At 44.2% G+C, this 15189-nt stretch overlaps 1 protein-coding gene across 1 annotated transcript in view; it reads left to right on the top strand.

Moving 5' to 3' along the window:
• The window catches only part of PCOLCE2 (procollagen C-endopeptidase enhancer 2), a 172165-nt gene that overhangs the window by 84385 nt on the left and 72591 nt on the right, over nucleotides 1-15189 (top strand). The window contains exon 5 of the mRNA XM_073579105.1: nucleotides 7562-7698. Within this exon, the coding sequence (XP_073435206.1) occupies nucleotides 7562-7698 (137 nt within the window). The remainder of the gene's footprint in view (nucleotides 1-7561; nucleotides 7699-15189) is intronic.

The raw sequence follows: 15189 nt of genomic DNA, 5'->3' as shown, positions 1-15189 counted from the left end.
CTATTAAAACAAATCACAGGTGCTTGGTGCACCCTTGGTGAGGCCAAACAGTTCGGTGCACCTTTCCATCTAATAGTTTTCCCTCTATCTCCGCCATACTTTGGCTCCTGTAAAGCCAAAACTGCCAATCAAGGAAGGTGAAGGTGGAGAGAGATAGGAAAATAAGGAGCTGGGAAGGTGCACCCAACTTTTTTTTCACAAAAAGGATGTATTGCGCGCATGTGCTTGGTTTTAATCATATTGCGTGACTGACTCCCTTTAAGTAAGATTTGCTAATACTGTCTAATATTTAGACAGCTTAAAAAATGCACACAGGTGGCTAATGCTGGATGATAAATTAATACACGTAGGGCTCAATTACTTAAGACTGGCATTTTGCATGCTAGTCTTAATGAAGTGACCACTTGAGTGAAATGTGCCTAATTCATTATATGGTGCATGTCTCTAATTAGGCCCTTATTACAACTAGCATGCACCTCCATCAGAAATATTATTCCAGTCAGAGCCTAAAGTACATTTGTAGTGCAATTTGTGACACTAAAAAGGTGTCAATTTTGATGAATTAATAAGCCAGGTGGGCTTTGCCATGCCACTGTCCACCCCACCTCCACTCACTTTTGGGTGACTGTCCGAGACTCGTGTGAAAATGGCAAAAGTCGCAATTTGTTTGTGCAATTTTACATTGCAGAAAAATTTAGCAACAGGTCAAGATGTTTTATGCCGGAAATCTGTTATAAATACCGTATATACTCATGTTTAAGCCGAGCTTTTGAGCAAATTTTTGTGTGCTGAAAATGCCCCCCTCGGCTTATATACAAGTAAACTGAAGCAGAGGGCCGGCGAGGGAGGGGGAGCGGCGGAGCAGCGGTTCACAGGAGGCTAAAGCCTGTGCTGCTGCAGTAATCGCGCGCAGTGCCAGCTGCAGCCGCCTGCTTCCAGCACACATCCTATTTATCTACCTATGCGCCCTCGCTGGCACTCCATCTCGTTCGTTCCATCGCCAGCAGCTCTTCCAGCCAAGCGATAACGTGGCCCTGTTCATTAAGGTAATGAATTTGCACGCCTCTCCTTTCCCATAGGTGTGGAGTACATATTCATTACCTTAATGAGCAGGGCCGGAAGAGCTGCTGGCGCCGGAACTAGGTGCAGAGCCAGCGAGGGCGCGCAGGCAGGTAAATAGGTTGTTTTTGTTGTTGTTTCTTTTTAACAGAAATCATGCATACAAGGGTAGGGGATTAGGAGCCATGCATACCTGGACAGTGACATGGGAGCCATGCATACAATGACAGGGACGGGGCAGCCATGCGTACAATGACAGGGACGGGGGAGCCATACATACAATGACAGGGATCGGTGAACCATGCAGACAAGGACAGGGATGGGGGACAATGCATACCCGGCTTATACTCGAGTCAATAAGCTTACCCAGTTTTTCGTGGCAAAATGATGTACCTTGGCTTATACTCGGATCAGCTTATACTCTAGTATATACGGTACCTTGATGAATCGAGCCTTTGGTGCTAAACTTCTGGTTGCAATTTTGCATCATGCATCTCAGGCTACACCTCTTTGCCTTAACTCATGCTCCTTTTCTACTAAATCAGATGGCCTGGACAACAATGGCACAGAGTGTATGAAACACATGATAAATGCAGTATAGCAGCAGCAAGGATGGATATTAATGATAAAACATCACTTTTAATGTATACCATATGAAATAAAAAAATGCACAATATCCACAGGTGCTAAACAAACCAAATGCAATACAATATAAATGGTAAACAAGTGCACACTAATAACATAGAATGGTCTAACCCTTTAGATGTCCTGGATGAGCCATCCAAAGTCCTTGATTAAAAAATGTGTGGGGGGGTCTTTTGATTATAGACAACCCTGTCATGCCCAGTGCAAGTCTCCTGTCCTAACAAGGATAGTACCCAAGCGTGGTCCTGCCCTCATTAGTGTCTTATCGTTCCCTACCAACATGTTTCGTCAACCAGTATAGGTGGACTCATCAGGGGAGCATCAGTAATTTTAGGGACTTAATGTACGGTTCCAAAATATGGAACCTAAGAAAAGTTATAGGATTCTGGGTACTGAGGAGTTGCCCAGGTTGAGGGGTATGCTACCCTGTTGGCAGAGTACTGCCTGCTTCACAGATTAAATGTTAAGGCACTGGCCCTATACCATGTGTATTTAAATACCCAGTATACCACACCTGAGAGGCCCCAATCGCGTCTGACATACTTTCCCCCTGACTTGCCAGTGCTTGCTGATGTCCCACAACCGTCCAATCACGTTTGTCCACCATCACCTTTCTCATTTGCATTGTTCTAGCCTCTCTAGAGCATGTCAGTATTCTCCTATCTATTTGTGTAAATAGAGCGGCCATTTTAACCCTCACTATAGCGCTGCTTTGTTACTGGGAGAATATTTAGATTCACAATGCGCACGCTCGGATAAGCTGAGCCATCAATCAAGAAAGGTCTCCATAGTGGCCGAATAGCGGGCAGTGATCATCAGTCAGGTCACTGGTATATATCTATATTTGGAGAGAATCCCCACAGCGTTACGCATCGAAACTAAGATAGCTCCTTACATTCCAAGGAGGGGTCTTTACTTAAAAATAGTTATACTTATTTAACAGTGAAGCCCCGTTAGGGAGGTCCACTAGGACTTTGAAACAATGGGCTGTGGTAACTGTCAGTATGATCTATGACATGTATAGGCTCAGAGGGATTCCCCACAGGCCTGACGGTGGGCGGTGATTAGCGGGACATTGGGTGGAGGTATGCGTCAGTGGGAGGTACAGTCCATGAGAAATATGGGCCAGAGGGATTCCCTGCAAACGGAATAGTGGGAAGATATAGACATAAGGGGGAGGTGCTATCCATGACATATAAAGGCTAGAAGGCTAGAAGGGTTCACCGCAGGTCCACTAGTAGGCGGTGATTAGCACTTCAATTGGACATGTAACTGATGACGTGTATATACTTAAAGAGAAATTCCCATACCCCTGTCATTGCCGTAGCATCATGCGCAGGTTAGTGACCTGATGGATACATTAATCAATAGGGGGTTTTGCCGATACCAAAGGATAGTGCGGTCATACTAGCACTGATCTCAGTCAAAGAGAGGCCCCATCACTGAGATGATTAACTCACCATATGTAGCCTTTAATATCAGTATTAGACCCATATCAGTGGTATATTTCCATAGCTCATTCAAGAGAGACATAGTGATATTTCACAGGGAGGAATCCATCAGACAATCAATGCTCCACTCCAGTGGAATATGGGCTATGGAAATATCTTCATCCCACAGAAGGGGAACCCCGTCCAGTAACTAAAGTGTGGGGATACTGTAAAGGTTCTTTTGGTATGGACCAAAGTTCTGGCCCATCACGCCTAGATGTCCTAAATGTGGTCACAAATAGGTAGTCCAACATTTGGATAGGTCGCATGTATATAACTATGCATCTTGGAGTCACTATTCTAACTGTGGCACCCCTGAGGCTCAGTCGCCACAGAGGTACTGCACCTCCTCCTGTGGTGTGGTGCCCCACCATCCAGGTAAGTTGGAGGCTCCTGACCACACTCCAACACCTGCATCCCACACAACACAGTAGTGTAGCAAAGCCACATTGCGGCTCCCTGCTTGGTGTGTAGCAGAGCACCTTTGGTGGCTCCCTGCTTGGAACACTAAATGTGCTGGGAGGAGGATGGAGTTAGAATACATAAAAGAGTGGGAAGGTTTAGAATTTCAGTCAGTTTGAGGTCAGTCGGAGAGGAGTGAGGAGAGAAGATCCCTGGGAGAGGGATGGAGGAAGGAGGTGCTGCAGCAGATCTCAGTGACCTGGGTCTGCTGGCACGGGAAAGGAAAGAAGGAAAAAGACATTGAACAGAAACCTGATCTTCCATAAGAAGGAAAGACTAGTATGGAACGTAGGCGTAAAAGGGAACAGAGGACGTGGGTTAGAGGAAGAACCCTGCCTAGAAGTTCTAAGCGCAAGGCCGGGGCCCGGTCCCCGAGGTTGTAAGGACACTAATGGTTCTACAGCAGACACCGGTGGAGTAGTGGGCTGTAAATGCACTACTCCCATCTAAGACTTGGGGCACAACAGCAGTATTGATAGTGAGCTGGTACTCAGGAGTAAAGAGTCCCCGAAGCAGGCTACAACTGTCTGCCGTACCAATAGAGTTCTTGGGAACATCTGTCAGGAGGCACTCCATTGTAACTCAGTGCTGGGAGTACTTCACACTTAAAGGCGCTATAAGAGGAGACGTTCAGAAAGGCACATGTTGGCGGAGTGTTGGAAGGGAGCATTCCATCTGGCCTGGAGGTTGATTGAGTCCCTGACCCGGAGGACAAAACATGGAGGCAGGCACCTGTGTGTACTACAGACTGTGAGTAAAGCTTTGGAACTACAAGCCCTGGTGTCCTCCATTCATTCTTGCGCCAACACACCCAGCACCGCTACATCTGGGTACCAGCTCCCACACCGCTTGTGCCTCTTCTCTTCCCCCCTACATCTACACTGCCCTGGGGCTACAGCTCCCCCTGTGGGGAGCTTCACCATCTTGGCTGCAACACACCACCAGCCCCAGAGGATCTGCATGCAGCGTCAGCTCAACATCTCACTTGCCGAATACCACAGGTTGGCGTCACAAACTATTCATTTAACCACATTCCACCAGTCACATTTCCCCATTACAATTCTCCTTTTTACATTGGGAGCCCAGGTCCACGGACCGGGTCACCGCTGCTGTGACACATCCCGCCGACATCGGCCCGGTACCGAGTACCCCACAGCCCTGGGAGGGCGACCCATAACCCTCTAATAAGAGTTCCATATTTTGGAACCATACGTTAACTCCCTAAAATTACTGATGCTCCCCTGATGAGTCCACCTGTACTGGTTGATGAAACGCATTGGGAGAAAACGATAAGACACTACTGAGGGCAGGACCACAGTTGGGTACTGTCCTTGTTAGGACAGGAGACTTGTGCGGAGCATGACAGGGTTATTTAAGCAAAAGAACCTCCCCATTTTTTTAATCAAGAACTTTGGATGGCTCATCCAGGACATCTAAAGGGTAATACTATTCTATGTTATTAACGTGCACTGGTTTATCGTTTATATTGTATTGTATTTGGTTTGTTTAGCAGCCGTGGATAAAAAGTTATGTTTTATCATTAATATCCATCCTTGCTGCTACTATTTTTAACTGATAGGCTTTCATTTGCCTTGTACACCACAATATTGATGCACATTGTACCAGAATTCTGCTACATTTTGCTTAGTGATCTCCCACATTGTGTTAACGTCATGTTTTCTCATGAGCTACAGCACACCTAATATTTACATCCATCAATCTTCTTCAATTTTACCATATCTTAATATATCCACTTCTTAGTGATACCGCAAGACCTGACATTTACACCACTGAGTGCCAAAGTACATTTTACATCTATAACTAATCGTTATTATACGTAACTTCAGAGTAATATAATATAATATTAATGATTCATTGCATTAATCGTCCTGTATACTTTTGTAGTCGTGGTCTGCATTAGGGTATGTGCACACTAGGGTGACCGGATCTCATATGGGGGGGAAAAAATGTCAGAATCTTGTTCGTCTGGACCCCACAAAACGATTCCCCTTTCCAGATATTGAGAGAGCCAAAATTTGAGCTCGATCAAACGACGTTAACCCGTGCCGCTCGTCGCTCAAAGTTTGAAAAAATCCAAATTGAGGTATTTTAAGATTTAGGTATTTTGCATAGTCTGTTAGACTATAAAGAATGTGACAACAACATTGCAGAAATAGCCCTGACCAAATTTTCGAACCATTTGTGGTATTTGAATGCAGAGTTGGTGGAATTATCGTTTTTTGATCCCACCATTACAGACAATGAAAAGTTGTTAATGGCTAATAAATTGCTCAGTAGCACAGATGAACCATCAGAGCACGCTAACCTACATGAGTTGATAATTTTACATAGTTATCTAATCTATTCTAGAGCTTTTGTTAAAGTAGTTTTTGAAACGTCAGAATATAATGCTCGGCATTTGCTTACAACTTGCAGGACATATTGCTTTTGTTCTTCATTTTTTGTCAGAAGGTCGTTAAAGTCGGTTACTTCCTACCTCTTTTAATTGTTCTTTCCTAACTTTTGGATTTACAACCCTAGCGTGCTCTGATGGTTCATCTGTGCTACTGAGCAATTTATTAGCCATTAACAACTTTTCATTGTCTGTAATGGTGGGATCAAAAAACGATAATCCCACCAACTCTGCATTCAAATACCACAAATGGTTCGAAAATTTGGTCAGGGCTATTTCTGCAATGTTGTTGTCACATTCTTTAAAGTCTAACAGACTATGCAAAATACCTAAATCTTAAAATACCTCAATTTGGATTTTTTCAAACTTTGAGCGACGAGCGGCACGGGTTAACGTCGTTTGATTGAGCTCAAATTTTGGCTATCTCAATATCTGGAAAGGGGAATCGTTTTGTGGGGTCCAGACGGACAAAATTCCGACATCGATTTTTTGCGGTCACCCTAGTGCACACGCTGCGGATTCTGCTGCGGATCCGCAGCGGTTTTGGCCGCTGCGGATATGCAGCAGTTCTGCAGACAGTGTACAGTACCATGTAAGTCTATGGGATTTACAATCCGCAGTGCACATGTTGAGTTTTTTTCACTGCGAAAAAGCTGCGGTTTTAAATCCGCAGAAAGAATTGACATGTCAATTCTTTCTGCGGATTCCGCTGCGGTTTGCCACCAAGTCCATTGTCCAGGTGTCAAACCTGCAGGGGAAAACCGCAGTCAAATCCGCAGGTAAAACCGCAGGTCAACTTACCTGCGGTTTTACCTGCGGATCCGCACGGAAAAATCTGCTGGTGAATCCGCAGCGTGTGGACATAGCCTTATAGTGCAGAGTTGAATTCACCAATTCACCAGATTCTGGACCTGCAGAACATCTAGTAATCTGGTGTTTTACTAAAGGGTCCCATACACATTAGGCAGTTGACTGAACAATCATTCCACCAACAGCTGTGTCTCTCCAACTGCAGGAACGTTCAGCTCTGCTGAGCTCTTATTTTTTCCGCAATGAGAGCCACTGTCAGGACATCTCTGGCATTGATTTATCTCTACATTGAACGAAAAGATAGGCAACTTAAATCCTACTGGCCATGTCCTTCATGTCTGTAAAATCATCTGGTAGAGGAGAGTTGGGAGTTCATTCTGATGAGATTGGCGGGTTAGGATGACTTTTACCTTTTTTTTTTTTTTATTAAGCTTAATAAGCGAACTTTTATTGTACTTATCCCATATAAATATGTGTCTAAAAATGTATTAAAGTTTGTTTGACTACTTTTACCGAATGTGTATGGAGTACAAGATAAGTGATGTGTTTAGAGTCGCATAATTGTAATAATGAAGCTGATGTGATTAGGGATAGATGCCTAATAAGATAGATACTAGTACAGTAAGATGGATTAAAACTCATATGTAGGATTTTCCATTTATTTCCTTCCCTCCTATTGCAGGTAATTGAAGTAAGATTTGAGAAGTTTGATGTGGAGAGGGACAATTACTGCAGATATGATTACGTGGCAGTATTTAATGGAGGAGAGATGAATGATGCCAAGAGGATTGGGAAGTTCTGTGGGGACAGTCCACCTGCGTAAGTAACTCCAACTCACAAAGTTCAGTGGAGAATTCAGATTGTGGGGTTCAACATCTGAGGTATTCACTGTTCTGGCCACATACTGTGCATGGAATAGCAATAATGACGCTATTAAGGTATGGTGCAGTGTTGCAGTACTTTGCACAGCAGAAAAGCAGAGTTAGGCCGGTTTCACATTTGCGTTTAGGGCCACAGCGTCGGCCTGCGCACGGCCGCCGCTAAGCCCCGCCCCTGCCACGCCTCCTCCGGTAGCTCCGCCTCCGGGCGCATGACGCTGCATGCATCATGCGTCCCCTATCTTTATCACTGAGGACGCAGGTCGTGCGCAGTATGCGTTTTAGCGGCGCCTGCGTCCTTTTGACGGTGCGCCGACCAGCGCCAAACGCAACCTGTTGCAATTTGGTTGCGCTCGGCGCACCGTCAAAAGGACGCAGGCGTCGCCAAACGCATACTGCGCACGGCCTGCGTCCTCAGTGATAAAGATAGGGGACGCATGACGCATGCAGCGTCATGCGCCCAGAGGCGGAGCTATCGGAGGCGGCGCGGCAGGGGTTGGGGCTTAGCGGTGGCCGTGTGCAGGCCGACGCTGCGGCCTTAAACGCAAATGTGAAACCGGCCTAAGGCTGCATTCACATGTCCATTTCTATTTTTACATGGGCCGTTTTTCTTTCATTTAGCATACATTTTGCGTTTCTTTTACATTTGTTTTGTAACTGTTTTTTTCACCTCCATTTTTTTTACTTTTTTTCCATTGACCCTTAGCAATTAGTGATGAGCGAGTATACTCGTTGCTCGGGTTTTCTCGAGCATGCTCGGGTGTCCTCCGAGTATTTTGGTGTGCTCGGAGATTTAGTTTGTGTTGACGCAGCTGCATGATTTGCGGCTGCTGGCCAGCCTGAATATATGTGGGGATTCCCTAACAAACAGGCAACCCCCACATGTATTCAGGCTGGCCAGAAGCTGCAAATCATGCAGCTACAGTGACAGAAACTAAATGTCCGAGCACGTCGAAATACTCGGAGGACACCCGAGCAACGAGTATACTCGCTCATCACTAATTGCTAAGCGTCAATGGAAAAAAAGTAAAAAAATGGAGGTGAAAAAAACAGTTACAAAACTGTATACTCGCTCATCACTATTAGCAACGTATCAGTTAAAAGCAGATGTAAAACTGATGTAAAACGCATGTCTTCCGTTTTTCTTAAAGATTTGAATGGCCGAGTTTGATCCGAGAAACTAGATAAGAATAATGCATATACTGAGTTTGACAGAATGAAAACACGGATCTATAAAATAAACTAAGATGTGAATGGTTCCATTAAATTCTATCAGGGTACACTCCTATAATCAGGCAGCAAAGGAATGAGAAAAACTGACGTGTGGATGTAGCCTTAGGCCGGGGTCACACTAACCGACGCAAAATACGGTCAGTATTTTACATGCGTAATACGGATGAATGACCCCTAAACAGTGCTCCGTATGTCATCCGTAAGCAAGGTGCGGTCGCGTATTTTGCGCATGTCAGCGTCCGTATGTAATCCGTATGGCATCCGTATGGTGAGATTTTCTCGCAGGCTTGCAAAATTGACATATAATGGAGCCCTATGACAGGGTTTCTAACAGAAACCAAAGAATAGATATAGACACATAGAATGCATATATATATATATATATATATATACACTCACTGGCCACTTTATTAGGTACACCATGCTAGTAAGGGGTTGGACCCCCTTTTGCCTTCAGAACTGCCTCAATTCTTCGTGGCAGAGATTCAACAAGGTGCTGGAAGCATTCCTCAGAGATTTTGGACCATATTGACATGATGGCATCACACAGTTGGCGCAGATTTGTCGGCTGCACATCCCTGATGCGAATCTCCCGTTCCACCACATCCCAAAGATGCTCTATTGGATTGAGATCTGGTGACTGAGGAGGCCATTTGAGTACAGTAAACTCATTGTCATGTTCAAGAAACCAATCTGAGATGATTCGAGCTTTATGACATGGCGCATTATCCTGCTGAAAGTAGCCATCAGATGTTGGGTACATTGTGGTCATAAAGGGATGGACATGGTCAGCAACAATACTCAGGTAGGCTGTGGCGTTGCAACGATGCTCAATTGGTACCAAGGGGCCCAAAGAGTGCCCAGAAAAAATTCCCCACACCATGACACCACCACCACCAGCCTGAACCGTTGATACAAGGCAGGATGGATCCATGCTTTCATGTTGTTTACGCCAAATTCTGACCCTACCATCCGAATGTCGCAGCAGAAATCGAGACTCATCAGACCAGGCAACGTTTTTCCAATCTTCTACTGTCCAATTTCGATGAGCTTGTGCAAATTGTAGCCTCAGTTTCCTGTTCTTAGCTGAGAGGAGTGGTACCCAGTGTGGTCTTCTGCTGCTGTAGCCCATCTGCCTCAAAGTTCGACGCACTGTGCGTTCAGAGATGCTCTTCTGCCTACCTTGGTTGTAACGGGTGGCAATTTGAGTCACTGTTGCCTTTCTATCAGCTCGAACCTGTCTGCCCATTCTCCTCTGTCCTCTGGCATCAACATGGCATTTCCGGCCACAGAACTGCCGCTCACTGGATTTTTTTTCTTTTTCGGACCATTCTCTGTAAACCCTAGAGATGGTTGTGCGTGAAAATCCCAGTAGATCAGCAGTTTCTGAAATTCTCAGACCAGCCCTTCTGGCACCAACAATCATGCCACGTTCAAAGGCACTCAAATCACCTTTCTTCCCCATACTGATGCTCGGTTTGAACTGCAGGAGATTGTCTTGACCATGTCTACATGCCTAAATGCACTGAGTTGCCGCCATGTGATTGGCTGATTAGAAATTAAGTCTTAACACACAGTTGGACAGGTGTACCTAATAAAGTGGCCAGTGAGTGTATACTGTATATATTTATGTATTCTATGTGTCTATATCTATTCTTTCGTTTCTTTATTAAACCTGTCAGTGTGAGCTTACTGTATAGCGCACTGAATTGCCGGCTTTGCTAAAAGACACCTGGTGCGTATTTCTCGCAAGTAACATGTGTGGCCCGTGTGTAATCCATATTTTTTGCGCACCCATAGACTTGCATTGGCGTACTACGGCCGTAGTATGCTGACAATCGCAGCATGCTGCGATTGGCACGGAGCGTAGAATACGGATGAGAAATATACGGCTGGTGCGAGGGACCCGATAGAGAATCATTGGTCCGTGTCTAATGCGTGCTTTTAGCGCCTCTCACTCGGCCGTATTCCTCGCCAGTGTGACCCCCGGCCTAACACTGAAAAGAAGCAGTAGCACTGAATCGGGGCTGTGGACCTGTAATTCTAAGGACCAGCAATTTGCCCTAATATTATTTACAGCGTCCCTTCAAGGCTCTGTTCACATCTGCATCTGGAATTTGTGTTAGATTTGCATGAGTTGCATGATGTCCACTTGCAGCATTGGGAACAAAGCATTTTTTGAAAATACACATTGATGGCCTATCCTATACTTAAAGTATAATAATGTCTCCCATCCTGACACTCTTCACATACGCATAAAAAAACAATTCTTTGCACCTGTGTAGCTCTCCTGGCGATCACCATCCTCTTCCTTCTCTACAGCCTGTCCGCCGGTGTCAGCCTCTGATAGGGTGGTGGCTGGTGTAGGTATTGCAGTGCAGTGAGCCGGTGGTTAGTGTAGGTATTGCGGTGCAGTGAGTCGATGGCTGTCTACACTGCAGTACATTTCTACTGAATGTACGTCTGAGGTTGCTTGCTGGACCAGGTCGCGATCATCACAGGAGCTCTGGTGCCCGCGGGGCACAGAATGCCGTGTGTTTGAGGCCGCTGCCATAGATCATGGGGGGTACTGAGTGTCATACCCTGTGGAGTCAGATATAGATAGCCAATCAAAGGATGTGAATTCCTGGAAAATCTTTTTATTCTATAAGTATATGTTGTCTGAAATAGTGGACTTGAATTTATATTTTTGAATCAAGATATTAAATCTGTTATTTAGATCAATTCTCTTATGGAATAAGTATTAGCACCATACATGCTACGTGGCATGAGTGCGTTCCTTTGCCTCTTACAATTGGTATACACTGCTTAATCTGCTCTTTTCAACACTTCTGTTGCACACATACTGTGTACATACTTATTGCTCTTAACCAAGGACAAGTGGGTGCGGTTCATTTAGTTTCTGCATGTATTCCAAATGGCACATGTTCTAGGAACAAAAAGTGAAAAACAAAGCTTGGTGTCCAACAAGAAATAGTCATTGGTGTTTTTGAGCCTGACTTTGCCTTCAGTTAATGTGCTGTGCCACGGGAGATTGCCAAGGTTGCATTCACATTTTAGAAATAAAAAACTTAAAGGGCACCTCCAATTATAAAACAACTTTTAAATAGCAATAGAAATATGAAGGAAATTGTGTAATTTACATTATTACAGAAACATAGCTCTCCCACATACTGCATTATATAACTCTTTTCCTCCCCTGTTTTGTGATGATCATTTACTCTCAATTCACTGAGAGTCCAGGAAACGACAATTTCTCATAAAAGTCTACAGAGAGGTAAGAAGAAGGCCGAAGCAGAAAGTCAGAGACACTCATAGATACTGATATATACAGTTTCTTACCAAGTTTTCCATCTCCCTTTGATGCTGGATACGCAACGCTACTACTTATTACTGTTACACAATGTTCTCTGTGCTATTTGCACTTAGAATCATAGAATCGTAGAGTTGGAAGGGACCTCCTGGGCCATCTGGTCCAACCCCCTGCTCAAAGCAGGATTCGCTAAATCATCCCAGTCAGATGTCTGTCCAGCCTCTGTTTGAAGTTTTTTCTAATATCTAATCTGTGTCTCCTCCCATTCAGTTTCATCCCATTGCTTCTAGTCTTTCCTTGTGCAAATGAGAATAAAGTTGATCCTTCTACAATGTGACAGCCCTTTAGATATTTGTAGACAGCTATTAAGTCTCCTCTCAGTCTTCTCTTTTGCAAACTAAACAATCCCAAATCCTGCAACCTTTCCTCATAAGACAGGGTTTGCAGTCGGAATAAGGAAGAGGAACAGCATCCGGTCTGGGTGAAAAATTGTATCAAAAATTTATTCTGCCAGTACAAAATACAACGTTTCGGCCATATTGTGGCCTTTTTCAAGTATAACATAAGAGCACATATGGTGGCCTTTTATAGTGTGGCACAGCCAATCACCATTTAGGTAACACCCATCACAGAAAATCCATACATAAAATACATATAAATACATCCATCAGATACATATATATTCAATAGCACAGTTTATCTAGTCGTTAACAATAATGGTCATAATCATATTAGAAATATTGCAAAAGCATTTCATATATAAACAACGATCCCCAAATCAGCCCACCAATGATCGTGATGCATCAAAGGTATCCATAGAAATAACGCACCAGTCACTTGCAGTAATACATATCCATATATAAACCACCAATCCCTAATCACATAATAGTGGCGCCAACCCTAATGGACCAATCATATGAGGACTCACAAATCCCTATATCGGCAGAGTTCCCTCTCCCCATATGACAACATCAGCCAGAGCCAGGTTGTATCAGGAGCGCAGTCTAATGACGCGCATCACCAGGTCACGGCATGCGCGCCGCCCATCCCCGCAGGCCTGGTCACGTGACGTCTCTGTCACAGAGCACCGCGCATGCGCGGTGCTATGCAAGGGATCAGCCACACGAACCGCCCACCGGGGAGGACCGCGCACGCGCAGAGCAGAGGCCCAGAGCACGCGATCACATACCACACTCCCTCACAAGCCCGCGCATGCGCATTAGACTGCGCTCCTGATACAACCTGGCTCTGGCTGATGTTGTCATATGGGGAGAGGGAACTCTGCCGATATAGGGATTTGTGAGTCCTCATATGATTGGTCCATTAGGGTTGGCACCACTATTATGTGATTAGGGATTGGCGGTTTATATATGGATATGTATTACTGCAAGTGATTGGTGCGTTATTTCTATGGATACCTTTGATGCATCACGATCATTGGTGGGCTGATTTGGGGATCGTTGTTTATATATGAAATGCTTTTGCAATATTTCTAATATGATTATGACCATTATTGTTAACGACTAGATAAACTGTGCTATTGAATATATATGTATCTGATGGATGTATTTATATGTATTTTATGTATGGATTTTCTGTGATGGGTGTTACCTAAATGGTGATTGGCTGTGCCACACTATAAAAGGCCACCATATGTGCTGTCATGTTATACTTGAAAAAGGCCACAATATGGCCGAAACGTTGTATTTTGTACTGGCAGAATAAATTTTTGATACAATTTTTCACCCAGACCGGATGCTGTTCCTCTTCCTTATTTGGACTATTGTTCATTTGGGTCCATGAACCTTTGAACTGGCATCCACCCCTCCGTTGTGCTGTCAGCTGCTCTTTGTTGTTTAGGGTTTGCAGTCCGGTCACCATTCTGGTTGCTCTTTTTTGAACTTGCTCCTGTTTGTTGATGTCTTTTTTAAAATGTGGTGCCCAAAACTGGACACAATATTCCAGATGAGGTCTGACCAAAGAGGAGTAGAGGGAAATAATGACTTCACGTGATCTAGACTGTATGCTTCTGTTAATACATCCTAGAATTGCATTTGCCTTTTTTGCTGCTGCATCACACTGTTGACTCATATTCAGTCTGTGATCTATTAGTATACCCAAGTCTTTTTCACATGTGCTGTTGCTTAGGCCTATGCCTCCCATTCTGTATATGCTTTTTTCATTTTTATTGCCCAAATGTAGTACTTTGCATTTTTCCCTGTTAAAAACCATTCTGTTAGTTGCTGCCCACTTCTCCAGTTTATTTAAATCTTTTTGAATCCTCTCTCTCTCTTCTCTAGTATTAGCTATCCCTCCTAGCTTTGTGTCATCAGCAAATTTAATCAGTTTACCCTCAATTCCCTCATCTAAATCGTTGATAAAGATGTTGAACAATACAGGGCCCAGGACAGAGCCCTGTGGTACCCCATTTGAGACATTCTTCCAACTGGATGTGCAGCCATTTACGACCACTCTTTGGGTCCGATCACTAAGGCAGTTATGAATCCACCTAACAGTTGCCTTGTCCATTCCATACTTAGTCATTTTTTCAATAAGGATTGTATGAGATACTTTGTCAAATGCTTTGCTGAAGTCAAGATATACACTTCTATGTATATTATATTATTATTTATTTTTAGTGCACCATTAATTCCATAATACTGTACATATGAAAAGGGGTTTGCATACAAAATACAAATATAGATTACATTGACCAGACTAACAATAGCAGACTGGTACAGAGGGGGAGAGGGCCCTGCCCTTGTAGGCAAGCAGTCTACAGCAATGTTTCTCAACTCCAGTCCTCAAGACCCACCAACAGGTCACCTTTTCAGGATATCCTTAGTATTTCACAGGTGATAATTTCATCACCTGCTTAAGCATTAA

The sequence above is a fragment of the Dendrobates tinctorius genome, unplaced genomic scaffold, assembly GCF_039654945.1.
Source record: "Dendrobates tinctorius isolate UK_male_01 unplaced genomic scaffold, ASM3965494v1 ptg000060l, whole genome shotgun sequence".
NCBI classification, from domain to species: Eukaryota; Metazoa; Chordata; class Amphibia; order Anura; family Dendrobatidae; genus Dendrobates; species Dendrobates tinctorius.
Note: the sequence above shows the minus strand (reverse complement) of the source record. Positions and strands in the feature narration are given on the sequence as shown.